Below are 14,299 nucleotides of genomic sequence, written 5' to 3'. Positions count from 1 at the left end.
ATGGACCAGATGGATTTTGGATCTGATTCTCCTTAGAAATCTCCATGTTCTCTACACTAAAACTGAATTAATTTTTTTCTGATGCTACTAATACTACCTGTTAATTAATTGTGTCAGTTTCCCCACAGAAGCACACATATTCCAGTGGAAGGAATGACTATTAAGTTGTCATGTAACTAAGGAACAAGGTTATGATAATTTTGCAGTATTTTGCAGATTTTCAAGTTCCTTTTGAAGCTGCATCTATAAGGATTTCTAATGCAGTGGTAAAAAGCTGTGAAGGCCATAGCATAAGATATAACATGCTTGTGTAGATGTTACCTGCATTAACTTTAAGCTACACCTTTCAGTGTTTCCATAATAAAGACCCAGATATTTTGACATTTTAACATTATAACAATAAAAATTCAGCTAACTTGTGAAATCTGTTTTCTCAGCAGCTGCATCATGAAGAGCAGGAATCTGAACAGATGGTTAATTAAAAAGAATAGAATTTTCGCATGTACCCAAAGTGTCTTAAAACATACCAGCCTAAAAGGTGATCCACAAAAGGCTTTTCTAAATAACATATATATTTGTGTTGAACAACCCATATAAAGGAACATTGCAAAACTTGCTACATCATGCATGTCCATTTGGCTGCGATATTTAAGCATATTAAATATATTTATCTCTTTCTATAAAGAATAAATCATTCTGACTTGTTCTGGCTCACTGTGCATGAAGTGTTCAGGTAACAGCTCACCATCTTGTGGATACATGCAAAATACTGCTTGAATGCTTGAGGAAAGTAATGATTTTGTGAAGTCACAGCATGTTTAGAAATACAACGTTATCTGGCCACTTTAGGAAGCAGAGAGCTACATACTGGAATGGGACAGCAGCTATGGAGAGCTCACAGTCATTTCTGACATAGCAGTATGATCTAGGATGTTTCCTTCTGCTACTGAAACAAAAGCATATGTCTGTGAAACAAAAATTTTATTCACTCCTCAAGAAGAACCCAAAGCTTTTATCTTTTCCTTGTGATTATATTTCTCCAGTATTAGGCTAAGGAGAAAAACTGACAAGAGTTAATCGTTCAGAGAAGATCTGCAACCATATATTGGGAATTGTGGGTAGAGTTCCAGAGCAACAAACATTTACTTGAAAATCCTGGATAACTGCTATAACATGAGTAAACCCAATTATTTAATTCTTGAAGAGACAGGGACATAAGATTTATGCCCAGAATTAAAGAAAACCATCACACAGTAGCAGCACTAAGCAGTTTTCTGATTGTGTTTGGTTGGAGCTATGATTTAATCAAGAAGCTAGTTTTATTAGTATGTCGTTTTACACGAATCTGAGAAATGACAAGCATGAAGTACTAATGCTTGAATCCCTACACACCTTACAAAAATGCCTCTAGGTTCTTGTGTCAAGAACTCAAGCCAAATGAATCATTTGTGATTTATCACACGAATTGTATATGAAAAAATCCAGGTCACATAACACAATGCTTGTTCCTGGGACGATCAGGGCTGTTTCTAATTTAGCTATCTGTATGAGTGAGCTGCATTTACAGTTCACCAACTCAGAAAATCATTGGGTTGCTTAAAGTGTTTGTTCCCTGAGGAAGACATACAAAACTTCCAACATCCACTGCTATTGAAAAGCAGCTGGGACCAAGAAAATAAGATCCTGCCTTTTCCTTTTGTTTGCTGGTGTCTCCTCCTTTTCGGATCATTCATTTATATCTGCCCTGTTGCTGAACCTGTCTCTTTAACTAGGCTTGGGACATGCTGGGAAGTAAAGCTGTGTGTTTGTGGCACAGGTCCAGTGCTGAAGGAACAATAAATTGGTGAGAAAGCAGAATTGCTGGATTCACACCAAATTACTCAATAGTTCTGCAGACTTGTTAAATTTAATTTGCATGTTATTGGGATATTAACATCTCTAATGACTTTTTGAGATGTCTGTGTAGCACCAGGTAGACTTTGGGTAACATCAGTGCATCTTCAGCTTACAAAGTGATATTTTTTACAAGAATTTCCTCAGGCAGCAATTCTTTCACTATTTGCAAGAATCCTTTTCTCTTACCAAGTTTCTATGCATCTGTCACTGCAATGATGTTTTAAACACTGAAAATAACTACAACTGTCCACCTGAGTTCACCAAGTACCTTCCCACTCTTGTCAATTCCATAAATCTTTCTTTCAGTTGCTACTGTATGCCTTGATCTTACTTCAGAAGTTTCTTTGCTAACATCTGCCTGCAGGAAACATTGCGTGGAGGTTCTGTGAATTGTATCAGACAGGTAAAAGCTGGCACTTGAATAATTTATGTCAGCAGCACATTTTCAGTAAGCAACCTGGCCATCAGCAGCAGAACAGCTTCTTAATGAAAAGATCTAGGTAAAGTGGAAGATGTCTGAAGAAATCATTTTGATTACTCATCAGTGCTGCACAAAATGCAGAGATGTTAACACTGATGCCAACAGCTATCCCACACTAATATCAGTTCCTTATCATATGTATTGCTTAATGCAAATTATTTCCAAGTAACTGATAGACTTTTTATTGTCAACAGCGTAAGTTGCCAGGCTGGTATTTGAATTAAAAGATGAAGAAATACAGAGAAAAATGAGACTGCTAGTTGACAGAACAGCCATTGATCAGTCACAGTAGAATATGCTGCTTTGTCAAGAGGGCCTCTTATGAAATATCATGAAAAAGTAACTTGATTTCCTTTCCCTGACTTCCAAATGCAATATCAGATGTTCAAACAACACCTGAAATACCTACTGATGACTACTCATACAAAAATAAAGCTTCATACTGTTGGGTCAGAGCTTGCTGACAGATGAACAGCATACAGCGAATGAAAACTGAATGCAATGCTGTCAGTGGAGAAGACTGCAAACATACCTGCAAACCAACACTACAAACTGTAAGACCTTATGCAGAATTCACTTTATTATTTTCATTTAATTCCAAGGTAAGGAAGACAGAATGCTAAGTGTTAGCCACTACTTGGCCACACCTAATAGGATACTGTCTCCCACTGTATGGTTCATAATCACTTCTAAAGCATATATAAAAGATATCTCTCTTTGATATACTGTTCAAAGTGAAAACCCTGTTTCCAAAATTAGAAGTTCTGATAGGAAGAAAAAAAATACCTTCAAGGGGGATGAAGATAGAAGAAAAGATAGCAATGTGCTATCTTTGGAATTAGTATGATCTGATGGGATGGTAATAGGAGATTGATTATATTTCTCATTTTGGAAGAGCTACCGTGCATTCCTACTGTTACAACAACAGCAGCAATTATGCATACGCTTCCTTTTAACAATATTTTTCAAAGCACTTTACAAAGGATGTTAGGATCATTATCCTGGCTTGACTGAAAAGAAAATCAAGAAACAGAACGCTGGAAAAATAACTGATTGAATGTCACCTGGCACACAACTGGAATCACACATTTTCAAGTTTCAGTCTTTTGGCAAGACCACAGTGGTGCTTTCAAAAGCCACTGTCCAACCAGGTTAGTGTTCACAGAATTTATAAAGGCATTGATTGTGCTTTTCTGTCAAGCCTGGCTTCTAAGTACCTACTAAATATTACAGCAAGGAGCCATTAGTGACTATTAAAAGGCTGTCCTTTAGCAAAGCTATCCAGTTGTTAATGGGTGGCAGGAGTTCAAAATTCCAGATTAAAACAGTCTGTCTCTTTTAGATGCCCTTGCAGTCTTGGTCTTTCCCAGGTGTGACATTCATGATAAGGAATAAGAAGGATAGGCAGTGATATTTTTCTGATGCCTGGTGTGGCCAGTCCCCTGTGCTTTCACAACACAATGATACGCACACAAACACACATAGAATGTTTATAGGGTTACATATTACACATAATTGCAGAGTATGTTTGGAAGGCCAAACCCTGTTACTTTGTGCTGACCTAAACTCCCACTGAAGTCTTTAATACGTGATTGCTACAGCTAAGTTTTTATGATTTCCCCTTCTGGGTGACAACAGAAGCACTGATGTTCTGCACTACCTACTATGTCTGCTTTTATATGAACTTGTACTGCAAAAAATCGTGTTCTGCTGGATTGTTTACTACAGAACTACAAAAGATGAGAAACCATTTGTTTGGGGATTTTTTATGAATGTTTAACTTCAAAGTTTCTTTCTATTGCAGCAAATAATAATTCTTACTGACTCTCTGCACCATCCCCTCCATCCTTTATAACAAAAAAGTAGACTTCATTATTTCTGCTAGTGTTATAAAAATCTTGAGGACATTCTGTGATCTCCATCTATGTGCAGTCACAACAGAAGGGAATGATGATGACCTAGCTTTTCTTTAGCAAAGGAAAACCATCTATAGAAGAATAAAACATGTTCATTTATTTTGCTTGAGCACTGGCTTCCTGATTCCTGTTTTTTTTCCCAGCCCATTGAATGTTCAATTCCCATTGTACAATGCACTCAAAATACAGGAAGGATATGATCAGTGGGCTTGATTTCAAAGATGTGGAACTACCACTGAACTAGATCTGATTGAGTTTAAATGGCCCCAGGGCACTTCATCACCTTGGGATGGATTTACAGATCCAACCATTTAAGCACAAAGATATCTTTGAATGTATAAAACCATCCCACAAGTCCTTGCTTGTTAAAAGATTCAGAGGCACACATGGTATATCTAAAGCTGCTTAAAATGCCAGAAACACATAATTTCAACTACTTTTGTTTTAAAATTAAATGGGTTTGCAGTCATTCATTACTAACCTGGCAGTTAAAGTTGGAGAAATGACAACAGAGGTAAAAATCTCCACCATAGCCATTTTACAGAGATCAGCTGCAGATCCTAAGAAAGAAAGTGATCTGGTTTTAATTTAAAGCATGCAAAAGGCAAATGTTCTTCTTAGAACTAAGGCACAAGAATGAAAAACATCTGAAGATTCGGAATTGTAAGAATTTGTAAAACTAGCACATTCAACTCATGTAATATTTGAAATATCGTAAGATTAATAAATTAATTACATGTTAATTAAAACCAGAAAACAATAATATGAAATTATGTGTTAATTAAAGGTGACTTTGTCAGTCATGGCCAGGAGTTGAAAAATCGCTTTTTATGAAAAATGTCTGAAATGATCTAACTCTAAATTGCAATGAAATTTTGCCTATAAATCAATTAAAATTTAATGTCATAAAAGGTTAAAACATTGATTCAACACCACATTTCCATTTGGAAACTTAATTTTATGCTTTTTCAGATTTCCATGCGTATGTAATGTATATTCATTACATTACAGTGTTAAGAGCAGTGGTGCATAAAACAGTGTCATGTTATATAATAGATTACGTATTTCTGGTGATCAAGAGGCAGAATGACTCTCCAGGCCTGCAGTTTGGTGAAGGGTTCTGTCCTGAACCACACAACAGGGGTCCAATACATTTTACATAAAGATTTGTCAGACAAAATACAGAAACAATCCTTTAAGTAAGGATTGGAAGCCATAATTCTCCTTGTCCTATCAGATATCCTAAACATACTAGACTATAGATACCTTTTTCACACACCCCTAACTTGATGGAATCTTGTATTCTTTCTTCCAAATGGTTCAACTTCCAGAGTAGGAATAGCCATGTAGGCAGATGGTAAGGGTACTCTGCTGAGAGATAATCATAGAAGCACAGAGTATCTCAAGTTGGAAGGGACCCATAAAGTTCATCCAGTCCAACTCCCTGCTCATTGCAGGACTACCAACAACTAAACCATATGATAAAGAGCATTGTCTGGGTACTCCTTGAACTCTGACAAGTTTGGTGCTGTGACCGTGTTCCTGGGAACCCTATTCCAGTGACCGACCACCCTCCCAGTGAAGAACCTTTTCCTAATGTCCAATCTGAACTTCACCTGAAGCAGCTTCATACCATTTCCTCATGTCCTATCACTGGCCACCAGACAGAGGACATCAGCACCTCCTCCTCTGCTGCCTCCCTTGGGGAAGCTGTAGACTGCCATGAGGGGACCCCTCAGCCTTCTCCAAGCTGATCAAACCAAGTGACCTCAGCCGCTCCTCATAAGTCTTGCCCTTAAGACCTTTCACCATCTTGGTCGCTATCCTCTGGACACATTCCAATAGTCTGATGTCCTTCATATATTGAGGTGCCCCAAACCGCACACAAAACTTGAGGTGGGGCTGCACCAGTGCAGTGTCAAGTGGGAAAATCACCTCCCTTGACTGGCTATGCTGTACTTGATGGACACAGCTGCCCTTTTGGCTAAGACAGAGTATCTAAGAGATTGAGGAGACAGACTTAACACCTCTTCTTCATGGTTTTCTTATGGTTTTCTTCTTCATGGTTATCTTACGACAAATTGCCTCCTCTGAATCCCATACTGAGGCTGTTTAACTCGTTAACTACATCAAGTGCAAATCACAGCTGATCATTGAGATGGCTACATTTAACTGCAAATTTAGCCTCAAACACTTATCTTGTTTTCCTGTTCAAACGAAGTGTCAAACTGATTCAGTACAGCACAAAACGGTACACGTAAGTGAGTGTTTCATAGACAGTCCTGTGATAGCTTTGCCTGAGCTCTGAGTTCTTGGACAGATGGACATAAGCAAGTGCTGCTCAGAGGCCGTGCGGCTTTATTAAGACTACACTGTACACCCAGCAGGACTCGCTCTATTAGCTCAAGCACTGTGCCTTTAACTGGACAGGGCTGCTGGCCAGCTGGATGGAAACCCAGGTACACGGAACACAAGTCTCTGGAGAAGGCGGGACAGGCATGCCCAGTGTTCCAAACATGCAAGCTCTGCTGCAGATTTTATGAGGTTGTTGTAAAATTTTACAGTTGGGTGCCTACTACAGCAAGGCAGCCATCACTTGAGCTCAGTATTCAAGCAACAGCATATCTATTACAATTCTAGATCTGTACATATCCTTGGACAGTCAGTACTTAAATTCAGTTACTAATTATAAGGAGTGTCAAATATGACATAAATTTTTAAAATGAAACATTAAAATGAATAACATTGGGAGAGGAAAAAACAAAAAGAAGAAAAAACACATGATCCTTTCAAAAAGAAAATTCAAATTACTCTGTAAAAAACACACCACCACCATGTCTAGAAAGCACTTTTTCCTTGCCTATAAATTGTGCACTTCCAATATAACTTAATGAAAACCCTGTCAGCATTGTCCAATTGAAAAAGTAATTCTTCCAAGCAGTGGCTTAGTAGGAGGAATCTCAGCCTTGGACTGCCAGCCCAGAGTTTATTTTTTTCTTTAGGTGGGTAAATTCTCTACAGGCCTGAGATCCAAGTGATTTAGAAGTATGTTAATGCATCAGATTAACTAACGCTTGAGCACTTTATGCTGACTTTTACATTTCCAACCTATATGGCATATTTGCAATGTTTTTTATGGAAAAATACACCCCACCTTTTTTCTTGCCCTCCACAGGATTAAGTTTGAATGGGCCTTAAAAAGAATGATTTGGGTTTCAAACAAATAATAACAATGCACGATTCTTGTAATGTTGACAGTTACTTAAACTAAAGCTATCTGGCACAATACAAGTTAGAATCTGTAGGCAGTAGAATCACAGAAGCCCTTTTTAAATAATAATCTATCAAAACCAGAAAGGAAAAAGTGTTAAGACAGCAATATATCTGAAACATTGAATTCTAGATAACCTCTCTATACATAGTTTGTATCTATACCTGTATTTACCTACCACAGAGCACTGCAGTGTATTAGAACACCGATACTGTTATTCTTATGACACTGTTTACTGGCAACTTCTCTTTCCTAATACAGCTCATGCCTCAGTAGTTGAGTCTAGGAGACTACTAGAATATTCATTCTTTTGAGATGATCAGAGGAGCTGTCCACTAAAGCCAAGCACAGATAAAGAGGGAAGTTGGTGAGCAGGATTTTACCTTGAACAACAAAATTGACCGCCTGCCTCTCCGCTTGAGTGCGCAGTTTGTAATCCTGTGCATTGATATTAGCCAATGGCCTTTTACGTCCCATGATGGAAACCACATAACCTTGTAGGATTTAGATAGAAATTACTGTTCTTAGAGTGATTAAAATTAAATTTCAAAAATTCATTTTACAGATAATATCCATTTTTGTAATTATGTGCTGCCTGAGTCAATTTAACATTTTGCCCTCTGAAAATAAGCAGAACTTCTCTTATTTAAACCTTAAATGCTTATTGTATTTTTGGTCTAAGAATTACTTCATTCAGAGAATTGGTCCATGTTATACAGGGAAAACTTTTGTTCATTAAAGCTCTGCTTTCATTAGGAACATCTACTGATATACCAGCCAGCTCTCTCTGTGGGAGAAGAAACTATAAATACCTAGCAGAATTAGCTATCTATTAGCAGCCATAATTAGAGCTTTCTATACAATGAGTATTTTACTTGGGAATAGTGAAGAAAAATCAATTTGTAGAATAATTAAATCATTAATGAATATTTCCCAAAATTATCAAAGAGGTTTTTTGGGGAAAAAAAGTTTTAACTTCTTTCCATTTTCTTTCTGTGGTGATTTCACATCCCTTTCACAGCCAAACTTCCTTGACTTTAGTGTGGTGGGGCTTTTATTTTAAAAGAAATACATGAAAACACAGTTAAAGCTTCATGTTAGGCTTAATGATCTAAATTGCCAAAATATGGAGGGCAAGTGAGGGGAGATGAGAGAGGAAAAGAGATGGAAGAATCCTCTTGTCAAAATCACACACGCAAAACCCTATCTCAGCTTATCTTCAAAACTAAACTTCTTTTCTTATTTCAAGAAAAATTAAAAATAAGTGTTAAAAATATATCTTTACAAAATCTTTTGTTATACTTGTGATCACCTTGACTGTCCATGAATTGCCATGAGATACCATGGAAGTTCAGACTGTCACCGTCTCGTCTTTGACAACCAAGGTACAAAGCACATATGTTAAGATGACCTCTCCAAAGAGTTATGACCTTACTGTGGACAACACATACCCAGACTTATGTGCAGATGAAAAAGATGGTTCTGCTGAATTAATACAGCTTTCTGCAAATTAGTGTATTTCTAGAAGCACTGATACCAAAAGTACCAGTTTTGGAAAAAGGAGCTGAACTATCTGGGGGTTAGGACACTGGCAAATCAGTCTTCCCAATTCAACTAAGAGTCTCCATGAAGAAGAGTATCTAAAGATAGAATTCTTGAAATATTGGATTCTCAGTAAAAAACAGATCTACTGTAATATCCTTATTCCAGTGTGATGTGTCTGCACAACAGAATTGCCCTTGCAATACTCATAGCCAATGAGCATCCCCACATACCATCTTTCATATAATAGTGGCAGAGTATGGGTCTGTGGTCAAAGACTAATCTGCAAATACATATTTCAATGAGGTCTTAATGTAGTCTTTTTAATACGTTGATAATTACATAAAAAACAATATAGTGACATATAAACTCTATATACACTAACCTTAAATCTAAACTAAAATACCTTAATCACAAATATTAATATTATTCATACGCTTATCACGTCTACACAGAGCATCAGACATTCATAACATCTAAATATTAGTCAAGTGGGTGCTGTTCACCTTTGAACTGCAGATTAAGTAACTATGTTACCTTACAATGAGCTCACTAGGCTGGAATGTTTTTGTTGGGAAGTTGGACTCGAGGTGGATTAACGAGAAAAATACTAAATAATGTCAACCTGCTGCAGATTTTTTGAGCTTGTACAACCAAACCAGTTTGTTCTACCATTAACAGGTAAAAAAACGGTTGATAGATGGGGGTGAGAGGAGCAGTAAGTACTAACTACACAAGTGTGGTCTGATGTCAGTCAAGGACTTTGGTTACGACACTCTTGTCTACTAAACTCATAAACCAGATCCTTTATCACAGAAGTATGGTTATTGAAATTCATTCACCTTTAAGAAAATAATGCTATGCTATTTTAACTAGATCAGAATATATAATAAATGAATAATATTTTACTATATATGTTATGCTGGGCTTAATTATAGCTAAAAATAGGTTTTCAGAAACTTCACTTTTCTTTAGTAATATTAAGGAACGAAGGAATGTAACTACATGACACAATGACAATTCATGCTTCCAGTACATTTTTAAGTCCTACAAAGTACAAAAAAAGGAATATTATCCGTTTTCATGACTAGAAGTCAGCTATATGTTTCTACCATGACACTCACCCATACAATGATGCAGTATTATAATACAAATTTACTATTTATTTCTACAAAATGTCTTAGTACTGTATACCCTATTAAGAAACAAAAGAAATACATTTTGACAGTTCTGCTAAGTAGCTTTTAAAAGACAGTATTTCAAGCATCAAATTACTGCACTCTTAGGATTCACTAAATACAAATGAATGTGTAGACTAACAACGAATAGGATGCAAGAAGAGTTTGCAGCTCCTGGCTCCAAGTAGCACTCTGCATGCATTTGTCAACATAGATACCACCTGAGCTTCAAGAACATAAATTCTGATTGATGGAAATAAAAAATATGTAAAAAAAATGAAAAAGGGCTTTGTAAATTGGCTCTTTGACTAAATGGCTGAACTTTCATGGTCCAGCAGCCATGTACAATATTTATTAAGTAAAAGATTCCTTGGGCTTTTTTGTGTGGAGTACATTATGTGTCAAAATGATGCAGTGTAACTTGACATTCAGGAGAGTTCACTCTATGAACAGATGTCTTACTCTGCTAGCACCTTTCTGAGAAAAGGCAGACAGGTTTAACTAGTTCTTTTTTTATATATACATACACACATATATATGTGTGTGTATATATATATAAAGAAAAAACCCACATATTCACCAAGAAATGATATCTCAACTTTTTTCTTGTCCTGTAACTATCTGAATTTGGATCGAGCTGAGTCTTTGTTTTCACCACTGAGAGTACTGATCTGTAAACAAAAATATGTTTACAGGTTTTGGATTACCTTTATTTCGACACTGTTCAATGGTTTTCTTCGTAAATTCATGTACTTTCTTGTATTTTTGCATAAAACTCTCTATAAATTGACTGGCTTGAAGAGGAGTAATTCCCAGGCAGTCAGCAAGACGTTCTTTACCTGATGGTGAAGAAACGATCTTTTTTATGCAATAAAGCAGAATGGAAATCCACTAAATACAATAGCACTGCTACAACCACAATTAGTGGAATTAGTTAACTTTACTTACCTCTGTGAAAGAGGACAGATCTGATACACTACAATCATATTTTAAAAAATAAATATTTAATTTGGAGCTTGAATGTTTTACTGAAGTTACTGGATTAAGAATATATCCCATAAGAAGTATATAAGAAGTACGTAATTAAGAATTCCTATAATATAGTTGAAATCTCTTTTGATCACAGAATAACTTTGTTGCTTTAAGTATCATTTTATTAGTTCAGTGTTGAAATCTGCAAACTTTGAGGAGCAGATAAAGAATCTGAAAACCATCTTAAACACAAATGTGAATGAAGATCTAAAAAAGAATGGAGATGTGGCTGGTTCAGTTTAGCTAGAACCTTTCAATTTATTGGAAAAGCCACAGGAAAACTTAACTGCTGAAGCAATCAGACCAAGTAACCTGATTTTAGAAAGGCTGTTAGAAGTCTGAGTCCCATAGATTCCAAATAGTCATGGGTTCCTCAATGTCTGTAAAAATCTGGGTCCAAGTTGTGAGATAAAAGGGTTGGAAAAAGAAATAAAAAAACCAAAACCAAAACTAAAACAAAACAGAAAAAGTGTTTCAATAGAGACAGAAAGGAATAATAACTTTTAGACAGGATATAGGCACACAATATATACTACGTGGGATCTAAGAGCATTTATAAGATAAGGTGGAAAAAAGCTGAAGACAGTTTTCCAGAGTGTGAAAATATAAACTAAGAGCTACAGTTTAAATACATTTATAAACCAAACAGTTCCAGTAAAAATAAACCATACATCAACATTAGTCAGATGATGTTTGAAAGACACATATATTCATGTCAGCTGCACAGCAACGCAGAACCAGCCCTGTGTCTGCAAATAACCTAAGTGGAGAGGCAATGTCTCAAGGCACCAAAGGCACAGAATAGCTATTGTCACTGTAATACTGTCAAAAATTATCTAGCATTTTTTAGAGAGAGAAGATTTCAGCCACCTAAATGCCATCACTGTCAGTCTGATGTGCATTTCAGAACAATTGTGTAGCATTTTGTCCTGAGTCAAGCCAGGATCTGCACTAAGCTGCAGGAACACCAGTCTGGACAAGGTGCTAGAAGAAGAAATTTATAAGACATCCACAATGACTCTTGCTGAGCTATTATAGGTCTGTAATTTTATTTGACATCTAATTAATTGAGGTTTTCTTCCTGGGCCAGCAGAGGATAAATCTATCTGCTAAAGCACATGCTGTTAACAGCAAGGAGACTGCTGTGGCTTCCTTAGGGAACTGTAACATCTAAGTTTGTCCATGTTATCCATTTAAAGAACTATTGATATACAGAACAAAGTATTGCATAACACAGTAGGAAAATTAAGACACAATATCAGTAAGGAAGTCTGAAATATTCCAAGGAAAAGCAGATGCTGGGAAGAAAAAAAGAGAAGAATGTACAGCCACATAATTGTGTCAGATCCTGTTTCACAATGCAGGAGCACAGGCCATGCGAAGAAACACTCAGGAGAGGACTACAGCTTCTCTCCGCACTCTCCGTGAGTTATCTGTGCCAGAGGAATTGTTAGCAGCAGCTTATGAGTTTTAGTGTTCTCCATTCTGTAATATCATCTTTCAAAAATGAAAATATCATTAGCTTTCCATTTAAACACCTTGACATCCCTCTGTGTCGATTCAGGGCCCAAACATACTGCCATTGAATGGAATTAATTCCTTGTTTTACAGGTGTTTAAATGTTCTGTGCTTTAGTTCTACAAGATGACTGAGGCAGAAGCAGGCAAATTGATTTGCTCCAAATCCAGCAAAAGACAGTAATACTGTCATCCCTCTCAAAATTTGGTGCTTTATTATAATACCAACTCCTAGACATAATGAGACTCTTCTTTCTTTGTTATACTATGTTCTACCCCCAGGATTATAGAGAAGACCTTGAACATATGAACCAAGAATAACCCAAAGCTAAGAAAAAAAAGAAGAAAAAAGATCACTATTTACTACATGGAAGATTTTCATTAACTCCTGTAAACATAATACAGGCAAGCTCCTCAAGGAATGCATCTGCATTTTCAACCCCAAAAGAAGTGAAATAAATATTATTCACACTCTTCAGTTGCATCAAAATGTCTCCTTAATGAAAAGATCTTTGAAAAGATCTCCTTAATGAAAAGATCTTTGAAAGGAGATGAACTGTGGGTGGAATTCAGTCCATCAATTCCAGGTGTCTAACAATAATTTTTTGGCAGCCCAATTTCCAGCTAAATAGTTTAATGATACCACTCCACGTTATGTCTTAACTAGGACTGGATCACACTGCTAATGAGCTGAAGCCTGCAGGTGCTTTAGCTGCCCTCACTTGAGCAGGAGACAAAGCACAAACAAGTAAATGGAGATACTTAAATGAAGCACTGCTGCACTGAAATGTTTAGTGCCGGGTACAGAGCAAGTGAGAGAGTGCCAATACTCTGCTTAATCTAATCATCTAAATTCTCTATAGTACGAGTAATCAGACACAGGCTCTGAGGCATTGCCTTTTCTCCACTGAGAATTCAACTGGTGGTGATTCAGTCTGATTAAGTCAGGTATCTGCCTGTTTCATCCAGAGTGAAGGGAACAGCTAGGAAATGTGTAGCATCTGCATGGACCAAGGGGCAGGGGTGCTGCTGCTTGCATTTTGTGAAGTATTCTAATGATGAAAACATTCAGGCTGGAAATGGGAGATTTGATTCCTGTCTCAGCATGGAAAGGTCTGAATTTACGTTGCAGGAAGCCAGTGCTGGGCTTTTTAAATATAGATGTTAAACAGATGTTTACAATGCAATGCAGTTTAATGTAAAAATGCATGTGTGTGTATATATATTTATTCTTATATGAGGGTATATAATCTACACAGACCCTACGCATAAACCAGATATTCTGGAGAGCTGAAATTGAAGTGTTTTTCTCCCCTTTCCAGCTGAATGTCCTAAACGATAAATTGAATGCCCTTGGCCAACTCTGCCTTTGGTTCAAGCACTTGTGATGACTCATTGTAAAAAGACAGTTTAGAAAGCATTCTCACTCAGGAACCCAAAATGTAGTTTTATGTGCTTTCAAGTTA

At 36.8% G+C, this 14,299-nt stretch overlaps 1 protein-coding gene across 1 annotated transcript in view; it reads right to left on the bottom strand.

The window, feature by feature from the left end:
• Positions 1-14,299, bottom strand: part of POLN (polymerase (DNA directed) nu) — a 92,318-nt gene that overhangs the window by 16,538 nt on the left and 61,481 nt on the right. Inside the window, exons 19-21 of the mRNA XM_010023073.1 lie at positions 10,992-11,123; positions 7,948-8,058; positions 4,775-4,853 (exon numbers count right to left, since the gene is read on the bottom strand). Of these exons, the coding sequence (XP_010021375.1) occupies positions 4,775-4,853; positions 7,948-8,058; positions 10,992-11,123 (322 nt within the window). The remainder of the gene's footprint in view (positions 1-4,774; positions 4,854-7,947; positions 8,059-10,991; positions 11,124-14,299) is intronic.

Source organism: Nestor notabilis, unplaced genomic scaffold (assembly GCF_000696875.1).
Source record: "Nestor notabilis isolate BGI_N333 unplaced genomic scaffold, ASM69687v1 scaffold3001, whole genome shotgun sequence".
Taxonomy (NCBI): Eukaryota; Metazoa; Chordata; class Aves; order Psittaciformes; family Psittacidae; genus Nestor; species Nestor notabilis.
The sequence above is the reverse complement of the archived record's forward strand: the minus strand, read 5'-3'. Positions and strand labels throughout refer to the sequence as shown.